The sequence below is a fragment of the Podarcis liolepis genome (assembly GCF_965112155.1).
Source record: "Podarcis liolepis genome assembly, chromosome: Z".
NCBI classification, from domain to species: Eukaryota; Metazoa; Chordata; class Lepidosauria; order Squamata; family Lacertidae; genus Podarcis; species Podarcis liolepis.
The window spans coordinates 35465948-35480649 of NC_139570.1; the positions used below are offsets into that span (position 1 = coordinate 35465948).

The following is a 14702-nucleotide window of genomic DNA, read 5'->3' on the forward strand; positions in this document are numbered from 1 at the left end:
GCCGAGGTGCTACTGTATTTAATAATGATGTTTTTAAGTGTTGGAAGCCAAATCCCAACTTGGAAGAAATGCAGGATATAAAGGCAATCAATCAATAGCATCTCTTTGCCCTCTCCCAGTGGAAACTGGCCTACACGCTCAAGCTGCCCTCTGGGGTTTTTCTTTAAAAACAAAACAAAAAACCCAGCCAGCTGACAGAGGTGCAATGTGCAGGACCTTTTCTGTGGTGGCCAGCAGACTGAAATTCCCTTGAGTGACCTGCCTGGCTCCTTTTCTTTCATGGGGTTCAGGCTCTGCTGCTTTAAGAATACATTTTTGGGACAGTATTTATTTGCTATCTTTTTGTCCTGCTTCAGAGGAGCCTCAGGTACATGAAACAGCCCCCCCCCCTTCGATAAGAACCCTGATAAGCAAGATAGTGAGCTTCGTAGATGGGAGGGGATTTGAACTAGGTCCCCTACTTGCTCTTATGTCCAACACTGTGACCGCTGCCCAGCAGCAGCAGTTCCAGAGATTCCAGGTGACACCTAGACTTGGGCATTGAGTTTCCAGGGAAAGGGAATCAGTGTCTTACAGTAGCAGGGACCAAGAGTGCCTCTCTGCTCACAACCCTTTAAGATTGCGGAACATAGGCTGTAAATATATCAGGTAAATGTGTGGACTAGTTGGAACTGCCAGTTACGTTCTCTCATTTTTCCAGTCTGCAGCTCATTACATTTCTGCATCAGTTTTCATTTTTTTGGTCTACTTTGGTCTCACTATATAATCGTTACTCTGGGGGTCAAGTGGCGGTAAGCCTGGTCCTCTTTTTCTAAAAGGGTAACGGTGGCGTTGAGGTCTGGGGCCAGCCCATTCTGCAGTGGTCAAGTCTTCCTCCCTCCTGTGTGTGCCACTGCTGCAGAGACAGACAGCTGCCTCTCCGGGGCCCCATTGGATTTCCATGATAAACGCAGCAGTCATGACAGATAGCGTGGCCAGCCCCTTCTCTTGTCAACATTGCCTTTTAGCCCCGTTTGATTAATTGCTTTACAATTTCACGTCCAGCTGCGGGGGGCCTCGCCTGCTCGGTCGCTCCCCCACCCACCCACATGCATCCGTGGTCAGGTGGAAGAATGGAAGCTCTCCTGTTGAATGGGTCTGTGCAGAAAGGCGCCATGTTCGAAGCGGGTGACCCTCGCTTGTGAACAGAGGCGAAACTTCTGGCATTGGGCAGCACAATGTCATGTCATCCCCCCTCATAATTGTGCTGCCCTTGAAGGCGCTTCCTCTGTGTGGGTTGAGAGTTGCTCAGAATGGGGATGGGAGGAAGCTAGACTTTCCCAGAGAGTTGAAACTCACCGTCAGTGCCTGTGGTGCATTTTCATATTTGCAGCAACAAATATTTCCTCCATTCAGAGTTTGTGGGTTTTTGTAGTGCTTTCGGCGGCAAGGGGGAGAACGCTGCAAAACTTGGTTTTGACCAGAGGCAGTGGTCAGACAAAAGTGAGTCTGTGACCAATCACTGCCTCCATTGTACCGCTTTTCTCCTCTATTGAGAGATCAGCAGTCTGTCCCCAGCCAGCCTTGCAGAATTCCTCACTCCTAGCCCATAGAAAGAATTTAATTATTTTGAAACGGAGAACCACGCTCTTTTTTCTGTTTTCTTTTCAAAGAATCTCATACTCAAATTAACGCGGCACTGAGAGGTATAAGCAGGCGTTTTATTGAGTAGCGGGCTAATTATCTGTCCTCATTTCTCCTTCCTCGAAGGAAATGTCTTTGGGAGTGAGATTCCCCTTTTGAATGCCTCTGGGAGGGCAAAAGGTCCAAGGCCGATGGGTGGACTTCTCAAGGGGCAGAGGGGGGAAAAGGTGACGCTCACTTACACATTTAACATCCAAACAAGAAGCTTCCTAAAAGAAAGAGGATAATGGTGTATTTAAGTTTCATGACATCCTAACGTCATGTTTTGAAACAACGTATTTCAAATAGTGGGCTCGCTGGCGGCGTTTCATTATGAGCCGATTTTAACTGACGGGCTGTTTTTGAGCGATGTGATGACTTAGTAAATTGAGCTGCAGGATAATGCCTTAAGTCCTCTTTTTAGCAAAGTCCCTTTGGAATTGTATTGCTTACGAATGAACTGTGTTGGTAGTAACAAACCAAAGATCGATCCTGAATGCAGAGGGAAGGCGGACTCACTGAAGGAGGGGCCCCCGCGGAGGCAGCCTTGCCCAAAGACTCCCCCAAAACGTAAAGCTGGCGGTGCCTGTTGATCACGGGGAGGGGAGGAGGTTTACGATGACAATACGAGCCCCACCATTTTTAAAATTGTGAATGCTGAAAAAAGCATGCATGTCCATGAAAAGGCTGTTGCTTCAACTTTGCTCCTTCACAAGCTTGCATTTGTGTGTATAATAGATGTAAATGGAAGTGTGCCAAGTCCCTTCAGTCTGTAGAATTTCCACTTCTACAACAGCCACACAGTCTCTGCTCTGTTTTCATTATGAGTTGTTCCTCTAGTGTGGGAGGTCCTTTGGAACTCCCTGTCTCTTGGCATTAGGCAGGTACCATCTCCCTGCAAACCTTTCCATTTTGGCAGGCTATCCAGAGAGGAATGATTTGGTAAAGTCTGTTCATAAATGTGTTTTTTAGACATTCTAATCATTTTAGAAGTTGTTAAACATCTTACTTACATTTTCTTTTCATTTTTTAATTATTTTTTTAATCACAGGTATGTTTGCTGCCCTGGCTTCCTTTTGGGAGTTGGGGCAGGTTATGATTGTAATAAAATAACATCTAATCTACTGCTCGAAGCCTGAATTGGTTATAGTCCAGGAAGATTTTTTTAACCATTTGCTTGATTGCAATGCTTCTGAACACCAGTTGCTGCAAACTGTAGGAGGGGGAGAGAATGTTCTTGCGCTGAAGTCTTGCTGCTTGAGGGTTTCCTCGCTGGGGCATCTGGTTAGCCACTGTGAGAACAGAATGCTAGCCTCGGTGGGCCGCTGGCCTGATCCAGCCGTGAGGCTCTTCTTATACATTCGGTCAGATTGGATGGTTTTCTTAAGAGTCAGGAGAAGCAGCAGCTGTTTTGTTCCATGCTAGGTGGAATTGCTTGCTTTTTCATGGATATCAACTCAGCGAGCGTGTTTATGCCTGGTGGCTGCCAGCTTGGGATTTGCTCCAGTTACTTGCGCTAACCCATCGGAAAGGGAGTTGGCGGAACAGAGCAAGCTGCCGCAGATGCTCAACTAATTGGTTTTGTCCGCTTGGATCGGCAGAGTGCCCTCTCCACCCTGTTGCCTTGGGTTTTGACTGGTGGCTGTATCCAGGACCAGGAGGGGTCAAGCATATCACAACTCCCCACCCCTTTTGTCTCCCTCTCTCCAAGCTGAGGCTAACCTCCCCTCTTGTGTGAAATTCCGACAGAAGAAGAATTGGCCCATTGTAGCCGCTGCCTTTGTTAAGCAAATTTCATTAAGAGACGGAGACCCTCCTCCAAGACCGTATGTGTGCTGCTGCCTTTTTCTCCTCCTGGCCCGCCAAGTCAAACCAAACTTTCATTAGTCGTGCTCCACCCTAGTACAAGCTGCTACTGTTTCACACTCATTTTTAAAAAACAAAACAAAGGTAGCATCTTCAGAGTTTCCTTCACTATCGGCAGACATCCCACCAGGTCTTCCTCAGATAACCAAAGACCTCTTCTGGGAATTTGCTGGGATAAATTGTGCTCTGGGTGCATGATTTCACCGTGAGGGAGCAGCTGATTGCACCAGTGTCCGTTCACCTGCTTATTCACCTACAAAAGGAAGCTGCAGATTAGGTCTCCTGAGGGGTTGCTCTCTTCTAACCTACCCGTCTCCTTCTAATCTGCACTGGCTACCAATTCAGGAACATAGCAAGCTGATTTATGCTGAGTCAGGCCACTGGTCCATCTTTCTCAGTATTATCCACACTGACTGGCAGCATGGTTTCAAGCAGGGGATGTTCCCAGTCCTACCTGGAGATTCCTGTGAGGATTGAACCTGGGGCCTTCTGCATGCAAAGCAGCTGCTCTGCTACTGAGCTGTGGTCCTTCTCCTAAAAATGAACTTAAGATTCCAGTCCTCATGGTTCTGAATTAAGGGCTGGTTTAAATATGGACATTGGGAGCTACCTTACTGAATCAGACTGTTGGTCCACCTACGCCTATTGCCTGCAGTGACCAGCAGCACCGTTCCATGGTTTCAGGCAGCAAACATTTCCTGCCTTACCTGGAAATTCTGGGGATTAACCCTGGCACTTTCTGCATTCAAGGAAGGTGCTCTGCCACTGAGCATACAGCCCTTCTTTAATTTACTATCATGCCAGATTCAGGGGGGCACTAAGGGGCAAATGGGTGGCAGTGAGATGTAAATGACTATTTGAAAAGGGGGCATCATTGGATCGGTTTAATCAATTATGTTGGGTAAATTACAACTAAATAGTTTTAGCTGTGTTTTGAATAAATGTGCCATTAATTGTTACTGTTTTGAATTTCATTGTGTTGTTAGCTCTCTTAGTGGATTGTGCAAACTGCTATTCTGAAGAATGCTTTTTATAGGGGGCACTGGGGGTGAGTTTATAGAACCACAGAGCAGGGTGGTGGGCCAAAAAAAAGTTGGGAAACGCTGGTTTATCACTGTGTGTTTGTTGCTACTGGGGCATGATGGGAATTGTAGTCCAAGATAGTTGAAGGACATGGCAGTGTGATGAAGACAGAACTAATCCATGTGATTGGACCTTCCTCCTTCTCTTTCATGCACTCACGATAACTGCTAAATATATAAAGTAAAAGTCTGATCATGTTCCCTCTCCTTTTTCTTCCTCCCCTCTTTCTTCTTTGCAGGGGGAGAGAATATCAAGAGCATAAACCAACATTCTGGAGCCCATGTAGAGCTCCAGAGAAACCCGCCTCCCAACACCGACCCTAATGTACGGATATTCACCATTCGGGGCATCTCCCAGCAGATTGAGCTTGCAAGACATCTCATAGATGAGAAAGTTGGTGTAAGTTGCTTTCCCTTCCCCATCTACTTTCTTCTTCGTTTTTTAAAATAAAAAAGTATTTTGGAAATCGCAGTCCAATGAAGAACAAGACTAGCAAAACAATGTCATTGTTACAGTATACAGCTAGAAAGAAGTGATAAGTATTGAAATAATAGAATCATATAATTGTAGAGTTGGAAAAGGACCCCAAGGGCCGTCTAGTCCAACCCCTTGCAAATCACTATCCAATTGGTCTATAACAGGCATAGGCAAACTCCGGCCCTCCAGATGTTTTGAGATTACAATTCCCATCATCCCTGACCTCTGGTCCTGTTAGCTTGAGGCTTTTTTTTAATTTGCAAAGGTGGTTGGTGTTTTTGCTGGATGCTGAGTCCCAGGAAGTGATTTGGGGCACCATTGTTCCCATTGTACAGATGCGGAAACTGTTCTGAGGTCTAGAGCCAGTGCTGGGGAAACCCAACAGCCCCATTCAGCACGTCCTATGCATCTTGCAGAAGAACTCTGGGATTAATTGCCAGCTGCGATCAGACAGGCAACTAACGTCACAGTGCTCAGGCGCCCATTTGAAGGCATTTTTATTTGAGAAGGCCTTACCCAGTGGGCGGCCCAATCCCTTACTTAATATTAATTGCATATATGCAGATAGGTGTTTTTTTACTGTTTTTCTAGAATTCATAATATAGGGATATATTGCTCTTAGTGGTTTCAGGGAATGATTTTACTGTTTGTTTGTTTGTTTGTTTGTTTTTTAATAAAGTGGGCTCTGCATTGCTTATCCTACTTTTACCTTGTACCCCTCTTTGAACAGCCTCTGGCTGTGAAGCTGTTTATAAATCTGTAAAAATGAAAGAGAATTAAATTCCTCGAGAAGCTTTCCTCAGCACCTTAAATCTCAGGTGCAGTCTCACTAAGTCTAGACAGAGTGGTGAATAAATTACCTGTTTGTTTTTTCTCCAGGGTACTGGTCTGGGTGGTCCTGGAGGTTTTGGCCAGAGCCCCTTCAATCAGGCACCTGCTACACCTCACCAAAAGTAAGTAGTTTACTTGCCTGCTTTCTCTTCACCATTAGGCTGCTCCCCCACCCTCAAATAGGATTGTAGGTGTGATTGTCATTGAGCAGCATCCTTGGTCTGCAATGCTTTTACAGAAGAACAAGAAGTCTGTGCACTGCCCTGATGAACTTAATTAAAACCTGTAATTTTGAGGCTCTGGGAGATGGGAGTTGGGGGCAGGGACTGTGGCCCTCCCAAGTGTTACTGGGATGCCTGTAGCCACATGCAGCCTTAGAAGGTTGATAAACATAGCATGGGCTTCCCTTCCCTGTCATAAATCTCATTGGTTCCTTCCATTGGATTATTGTTTGGGCAGGAGGCCGCTTTACCATTGACTTCAATCAAGTTGGGAGACTGTTAGCTCTCCTGAGTTAACTCCCACCATTCCTGGCTATTGCCCATGCTTGCTGGGGCTAATGGGAGTTGTAGTACAGCAGCATCTGGGCATGGGAAAGGTTCTAAGAAAATACTGCACTGGAACCAGCGCCTTTTTATACCAATGTGTCAGTAGTGAAACTTATCCACACCTAATCTCTTACACAGCATGGTCTGTTTCAACATTTTTCAACAAACTTTAATCCCAACTCACCAATGTGCCTGGACCACCTTTCACTCCTCTGTTGCTAATGGCCTTGTCTTCCACAGCGGTCCTCAGGCGTTCATGACGCAGGGTTGGGGTGGCACCTATCCAACGTGGCAGCAGCCTGGGCAGCAGGTTCCAAGTAAGTGTATTGTAATTGTAGAGATTGCAGGGGGACGGGTGCAAGGATCGCCCATGTTTAAGTTGATTGGGCTCAGCTGTGGGGGACCTTTTACTCTCCATATGTCACTGGGCTACATCTCCCATTTACCATTGGCTATGCTGATGGGAGTCATGGTCCAATAGTATATGGAGGGCTACAGGTTGCCCACCCTGGGACTCGTAAAGGAAGCATGACTTCAAACATACAATATCTGGAGTTCCCTGTCATGCGGCAGCCCAGTTTTCTACTAGCACTTTAGCTAAACTTTGGCTTAGCAGGTGCATATGGGAACTTGTAAAAATCACAGCCACTTCATTCCTTCCCCCTCTCCCTCCGGTCATCCTGCTTGCCACACAACTCACACCAAAGCTATGGTTTAGCTTAACCCTATGTCCAGATCTAGGCTCTTGGTTTGTCTGGAGCAAGACAAACCATGAACTCAGGTTTGCGTGTTAGGCATATCTGTAGCAGCCTATTAACTTGGGCTTCCCACTCTCTCCACCCTAATAATTCCATTGACTTTAAGATTGAGACTGAATCATGCTCAGAGCTCTGCTCATCAGAACTAACAACAAGTACCTGCATATTTCCCCTTCTGCCTCTGAGCAGAGGGGGCACCTTCTCCTCCCCACAGCCCTCCCTCACATGTCCTCTAGATTTTAATTTCCCCACCTTCAGTAAATTAGGTGGGGTGAAAACACTTTGCCATGGAACACAGTGTTTCAGCATGTCCCATCAACCTTGCTGCAGACTCTGTGTCATTCTCCTTGGAAGAGAATGCTTTGGTCGAGTCCTTTTTAACTGCCCTCAACACTCTTCAAGTTAGGACTTTGCTGCCCTGCACATCGCTGTCCTCCTCTTCCCCCACCACACAACCACCCTGCTTCAAAAACTTCCCATTGCAACAGGGTGTGGAGGGGTAGTTAGGTGAGAACTCCTGGTATTATATACTTGGAAGAAGTACACTCTCCACCATGAGCTACTTTGGGGGCCTACTTGCCTATCATGCAGGGCTAGTCTTGTATGTGTTGTGTTGCTGTGTTGCTGTGATTGATTGATTGATTGATTGATTGATTGATTGAATTTATATACCACCCTATAGTCGGAGGTCTCAGGGTGGTTCACAGAATAAAATCAAAATATAAAACCACAAAATACATAATCAAAATAAAAACAACAACCCAATAACACCCCCAAGTGTAAGAAGCACTGTTCTCTGCACCTCCCACCCATTATTCTTTCTTCTCCTTTTTTCCTCTCTCCTTGGTGTCTTGTACAGGTCAACAGAGCCAACAGCAGAACAGCCAACCAGACTACAGCAAGGCGTGGGAGGACTATTACAAGAAACAGAGTGAGTGAAAATGGGTTGGGTTGGGGGCGGGTGTTGCAGTAATTAAGAGTGTTGAACTAGGACCTGGGAGAGACCAGGGTTCAAATCGCCACTTGGCCATGAAGCTCACTAGGTGACTATGGGTCAGTCGCTACTTCTCAACCTAGCCTTTCTCACAGGGTTACAGGTTACAGGGACAGGTGGGCTGTTGTTATTACTAATTTACCCACCCTTCACCCTAAGGTCCCAGGGTGGGTTACAAGAATTAAAACACAAAATTAAAAGCAACTTGCCACTACAGAAATAAGCTGGGTTCCAAAAATATACATCTCAAGTGTCAAAACCCAGGATGAAGAAGTGCATCTACAACATTCTTGTTGGCACCTAGTCTACCTCAGAAGACAATGAAGGAGTGCTCCTTTGGGGGTGAAGTCAAACTGTTGGCTGTAGAAACCGAAACGGAAGAAAAATATTTTGTTGCAGCTGGGGCAGGTGAATGCGTCTGGTTGTGCTGCTGCAGATGCACCATGGCGTTTCGTCTCTCTACACTCCTCCCAGTGGTCAATCCTCCTCTGGTCACTGCTACTCATGCATGACCTGACTGTCTCCAGGCACTGTGGTTGTCTGCAAGGGATTACCACATGGCAGGGTTGATGTTGTCAGCCTTTCAGTTCACATTTGCAGGCATCTTTGTAACACAGTTGGTCTGCCTACAGACCTAGTGCCTGATGCCAGCTTCTTGTAGAGCACATCCTTTGGGAGCCTGCCTAGAAGAGCACATATTCTTTTGAGACTCTGCTGGACATGTGATGCCCCAAACCTTCCTGATGTAGTGCATGTGGAAGGCATTGAAGCTACACTTCTGGCAGGTGTAAGCTGCCCATGTCTCACTACCATAAAGCACAGTATGTAAGTTTGGTGGACCTTTATCTTGGTATTGGACGTTAGCATCATATTCTCCCATATCCCTTTGGAGAGGCAAGCCATTGCTGTAGCTGCCTTGCCAATACACTTGTCTAACTCAGCATCAGTGGAGAGGTTGCTGGTTATGGTGGAGCCCAGGTAGACAAAACCATCTACCACCTCAAGCATGTGGTCGCCAGTGCTAATGACATCCTGACCCAAAATGTTGGTGTTCACTTGGCTGACGGTGAGGCCGAACTCCCTGCAGACTCAGGCAAAATGGTAGATGGTTTCTGTAGTTTCCTCAAGAGTGCACTGTCAAGGCTGCATCATCTGCAAACAACATCTTGGATTAGGACCCGCGACACTTTTGTCTTGGCGCAGAGACTTGCCGGGGTGAACAAACCCCCATTGCTCCTTGAGTGGATGTACACACCGTCTGCAGTTGAACTGAACTCATGTGAGAGTAACAAGAAGAAGAATATGTCAAAGGGAGTTGGGGTTGAGAGCACAGCCCTTCTTCAAACCACTCTTTATAGGGAAGTCACTGGAGGATGAGCTGGATTTCTGGACGGTGCTACACCTGTTCTTTGTGGAAGGACACAATGATCTTGTGGAGGTTATGTGGACATACTGTCTTGTTAAGCTATGTGAAGAGTCTCTTTGGTTGACTAGATCAAAGGCCTTCATCAGGTCTGTGAATGCAATGTGTAAGGGGTTTCTCTGCTCTCATCATTTCTCTTGCAACTAGTCTTAGCAACCAAAAAGGATCTGTAGAGTATGGAGGTAATCTTCCAGGTATTTGGGACCTGAGTCATCGTGGATTAAACCTAGCACCTTCTGTATTGCAAAACAGATGCTCTACCACAGTGTTGTAGCCTTTCTCCTAAAAATAAAGATTATAGTCCTCACGAGTCTGATTTAAGTAGGAATATAAGAAGCGGATGTTCTCTGAGTCAGACACTGTCAGTACCTCTCCAAGGTTCTGGGCTGAGGACATGCTTATTGTGCATGTTTGGGATCTTAACCCTGGGGGTTGTTGGGGGGACGACGACTAATCATGATTAAACGATGCCTGCCCTGGGTCATGGAAAGGGGCGGGATCAGGGTTTGGTGGGTTCATTTGAGTATTTTCTTACTTGCTTCCTCTGACGCTTGACTCTTTGTTGTTCTTTCTCCACCCCCTTTCCCTCCAGGTCACGCTGCCACTGCTGTGTCTCAAGCCAGCTCCCAGCCTGACTACACGATGGCCTGGGCAGAGTATTACAGACAGCAGGCTGCTTATTATGGGCAGACATTAGGGCAAGGCCAGGCCCACAACCAGGTGGGTCTCGCTTCTCTCTGCTGTATCTACACCCTTCTTCCTGATAGCTGTTTCCTTGCATAGTTTAGTCATGAAATAATTTCACAGAAACAACCAGCCCTGTGTATCTTACAAGATCGCTTGTGACATATCAGCAACTGCCCGCTCCCAAAGAATCACCTCCCAGTTTTTGAAATGTTTTCTGCAAGGGGTGACTGCTTTCCAAGCCTAGTTTACCAAAGTTTAACTTTGTTTAAACTTGAAACTTAGGTTTTTCCCCCCTCTCTCATAACACTGGAACTCATGGACAGCCAGTGATGCTGAACATTGGAAGATTCAGGACAGATGAAAGGAAAGGACTTCTTCACACAGGGCATAGTGAAACTGTGGAACTCACTCCCACAGGGGGCAGTGATGGTCACCAACCTGGATGGCTTTAAAAGAGGATTGGGCAAATTCGTGGAGAAGGGCTATCAATGGCTACTTGCCATGATGGTTATGCTCTGCCTCCACAGAAGCAGTGGCACTTCTGAATACCAGTTTCTGGAAGCTGCAGGAGGAGAAAGGGCTTGTGCTCAAATCATGTTTCCCACAGGCATCCATGTGACCACTGTGAGAACCAGAGGCTAGACTAGAAGGACCATTAGCCTCATTCAGCTGGCTCTTCTTATGTGAAGTTTTCCAAACTTGGCTTAGCCTCTTCTGGACCTGGTGAAAGCAAAGGCCAGAATGTTAATAGTGCAGCTTGTGTTTCCAAGTAATGGGCTCCCTGCTGGCAAGCAGCTGGTTTTCTGTTTTCCCAAATTTTCTGAGAGCTGAGGTTTGTTTGCACTCCTCTTTTCTGAATTGAAATTGAAGTCACACTTTGCTCGTACACTTTAGCTTTTTAAGGTGGTGTGAGGTAGCATGGAATACTTGAGAATTGCCACCCGCTACATTTCTGTGCAGAGGCCAGTGGTAGATGTCTCCTAATTGGAGAAGAGGGGGTGCTCTTACCCACTCCCCTGCCTTATAGCCCCCACCCCGAGGGGCTGTAACTCAGTAGTAGAGCATCTACTTTGAATTTTTATTTAATTTATTTTAATTTAATTTATAAACCACCCACTCTGTGCGGCTCACAGCATATGTTGAAACATACTAAAGCATCAAACATTTAAAACTCCCCGTTACAGAGCTGTCTTCAGGTGTCTTCTATAAATCAGATAGTTGGCTCTCAGATAGTATGTAGAAGTTCCCAGGTTCGATGCCCACTGGCATCTCCACCTAGGGCTGGGAGCTGCTGCCATTCCCCCAAAATAATGACTCTTCCAGACAGAGGCATCCTTCCACCTCTTGCATGCAGCAGGGAAGCTGTTGCTCAGATCAGGGAAGGGCGACCCTGTGGCCTTCTAACTGTTGCAAGACTCGTTCCCATCACACCTGAGCACCGACCATGCTCACTGGAGCAGGTGGGAATTGCAGCCCAACAACATCTCAAAATCCACACCGGTTAGCCACCTCTAAACTAGGTGTGCCTTCCCGGTCTGATCCAGCAAGGTGGTTCTTGTGTTCTAAAATGTTCTTGAAAGTTTTCTTTCTTAACATTGGTTTTTCATTTTGTCTCTCTCTTCCCTCCCCCCTCCCCCCCCCCCTTTGCAGGAGCAGTAGAACAACATCCTTGACTCTTCTTTGTTTGTTATTTTCCCCTCCCTGCCCCCCCCCTTTTTCTCTCTCTTGCTCTCTCAGAATCATTGTGGAAACAAACCTTTTTGTAACAGAGGGTTTCTAGATTTGCACCATTTTGATGAAGAAATCTTGCTTTGGTTTTTTTGGTGAAACACTAGTTGTTAGGATAATCTACACTGAACTTTTTTCTAAGAATCAGGAACAATTAGTAATGTACTTAACTTTATGGACTTTGCTGGGTAATCTGTTTTGGGGGAAATGTTAATTATTTTGGGGAGGCTTTTTTGTTTGTTTTCCAAATTTATAAGGAAAAGAAGAGAGAGAGTAAGAAAATAAGTGAAACTCCAGGGTCCTTTTTTTGGGGTTGGGGGGAGAAGCCAGAGAATAACCATCATTGAATCTTACCCCAGAGCTGTGACATTTCAACAAGTGTTTTTAGTCCCCGTCCCCCCACCTCTTATTGTGTGTATTCCACCCCCCCCCTTTCTTCCACCTTGTTTAAATCTTTTCTGTTGTAACAAAAAAAGGCTTGGAAGTCTTAGGTGATATGTAACAAATTAAAAAAAAAGAAAGAAATTTTTGAAAAACAGTATTTAAATATTCTTAAATATGTAAATTCATTAAATATATGACTTCTAATTTCTTGTATCTTGGCTCTTTTTTATTTTATTGCATTTTTAAGAAAAGAAAGAAAAGAAACTGAACTATGGTATGTTATTGTAATTAATTGTGTGAATTCTTTTATCAAGACAGTTACTGTTTGCTGTCAGGCTGGTTATCAAGGGGGGAATTTTTGTAGGGGGGGCTGTATAATTTTTAGAGATCTAAAGGGGTAATATAAAAAGATGTGTTTAATTTTTTTTTTAGCAATTTTATTCTGCTTTCCATGTTCTCCATTTTCTGGTTGCATCTGCGTATCTAAGACCTCCAAGCTTTGTCTAAAACAAAAAACACACAAAAACAAAATACTTTTTGTCTATTTCAGAAATAAATACTCTTATTTTTAATATTAAGATAAAACTGCTATTATTAGTACTTTTAACAAACACTGTGGAACATTAAGTCATATAAAATAGTAGTAACTATTTTTTAATTCCAGGGTGTGTGTGTGTGTTTGCTTTCCCCCACCCCTCAATTTTTTTTGTTCGTTTATAAGTATTTTCTTATCTTAATATTTGTCGAAATTTTACCTAGAGAAATAATAAAAAAAATAAATCTAGTATTAACCCCAGGTATGCCGCTGAATACTTTTTTGATTTAATAAAAGGGATATTATGGTTTCCAATGTTTACTTGTAGTGTTTTCTTGTACAGATAACAGTGTATTTTTAAAGGAGAAAAAAATAATAATAACGGGAAGTAAAGCTATTTTTTCTTGACATTTTTAATTGACCTGCGGGACATTCCGTTTTGAACTGTACTGAAGTTATTGTTCTAGGATCCTTCCCCCTCCCTGATTTCTTTATAATGCTTGAAATGTCTAACTATAGGTAAATGCAATTGGATAATATTGAGCATGATGTGTTTTAAACAAATGAAAAATTGTTCTTTTTATTTGACTGACAGTTGCATTTTACACTCTCTCTATAATAAAGCAAATCCACAAGGAAACTTGTGGGTTAAGTATTAAAAGTCTGTTTTTTATCACTGCTCCATTACCTGGAAAAAAAAGATGTCATGTAGAAGCAGCATTTCTAAAAAAAAAAGTACGCCTCCCCATCCTCTCTATTTTATCTTTTTTTGCGGGTTTGTGTGTGTGACTAGCTTTTTTAAAGGCTATATTATAGTGCTGTTAGCTCCCAATCAAACCTTTCATTCTTTGTGAACTGTGCTGAAATTTCACACCTAGGTTCTCTTGCAACCGCAGAGCTGCAAAGGTGGTCTCTCCTTTCCCTCCCCAAAGTAAGGTGGTTATGGAACAGCCCCAGAGCAAGGAATCATCTCGCTTAAAGGAGGCATGTTATAATAAAAAAAAAAACCTCAGATGATTTCCTGCTTCTCTTCTCTGCAACTCAAACTTGGGGAACAAGGTGGCATTTTTTTCTGCCTACCACTCTCATTTCTCCCCCTCCTTTCCCAGTCAGAACCCTCCTAATTTCAGGTCTGCAATTCTGGCCCCACTTACCTGCAAGTAAACCCTATTGAACCCAACAAGTCTTCCTCCATGGGTTGGTTGTGGCTCAGATTACGGTGCAAAATGCTGCTGTATTCCCCCCGAGTTCTTGGCATAAAACTCCTTTCCTGAAGATTATTGTATCATTACTCCTCTTAGTAGCTGTGTGTGTGTGTGTGTGTGTGTGTGTGTGTGTGAGAGAGAGAGAGAGAGAGAGAGAGAGAGAATGGATTTGGTTGTGTGTTTTTTTTTGATGTTTTATTTATTGTTTATGACTGCTTTTCTTATCATGTAATGCGTTCTATTCATGTCGTAAGCCACCTTGAGCATGCTTTGACCTATGGAAAGGAGGCATACAAATAAAATTATATATGTTGGTGTGTGTGCATGTGTGTGTGCATGTCTGTCCCCTTATTTATCCTCCCTCCCCCCCAAAAAAAATCCCCCCCCTTCTGTCAATCTAGATTGAATGTGTCCCTTTTTCTTTTTTGGGATTAGAGAAACTTTTCAACTGGTTTCCCAACCCAGATTAGGTCATACCCTGACTTTCTGAAAGAAAAGAATGAAACCCACTATCAAGCTTC

The 14702-nt window shown here is 44.5% G+C and overlaps 1 protein-coding gene across 10 annotated transcripts in view; it reads left to right on the forward strand.

Annotated features, from left to right (window-relative positions):
- The window catches only part of FUBP3 (far upstream element binding protein 3), a 61342-nt gene extending 47705 nt beyond the window's left edge, over positions 1-13637 (forward strand). For all 10 annotated transcript variants that reach the window (XM_083485190.1, XM_083485193.1, XM_083485189.1 and 7 more), the window contains 6 exons: positions 4850-5010; positions 5968-6041; positions 6708-6784; positions 8085-8156; positions 10235-10362; positions 11980-13637. In XM_083485190.1, the coding sequence (XP_083341316.1) occupies positions 4850-5010; positions 5968-6041; positions 6708-6784; positions 8085-8156; positions 10235-10362; positions 11980-11988 (521 nt within the window). In that variant the 3' untranslated portion in view covers positions 11989-13637. The remainder of the gene's footprint in view (positions 1-4849; positions 5011-5967; positions 6042-6707; positions 6785-8084; positions 8157-10234; positions 10363-11979) is intronic.
- Positions 13638-14702: the final 1065 nt, after the last annotated feature.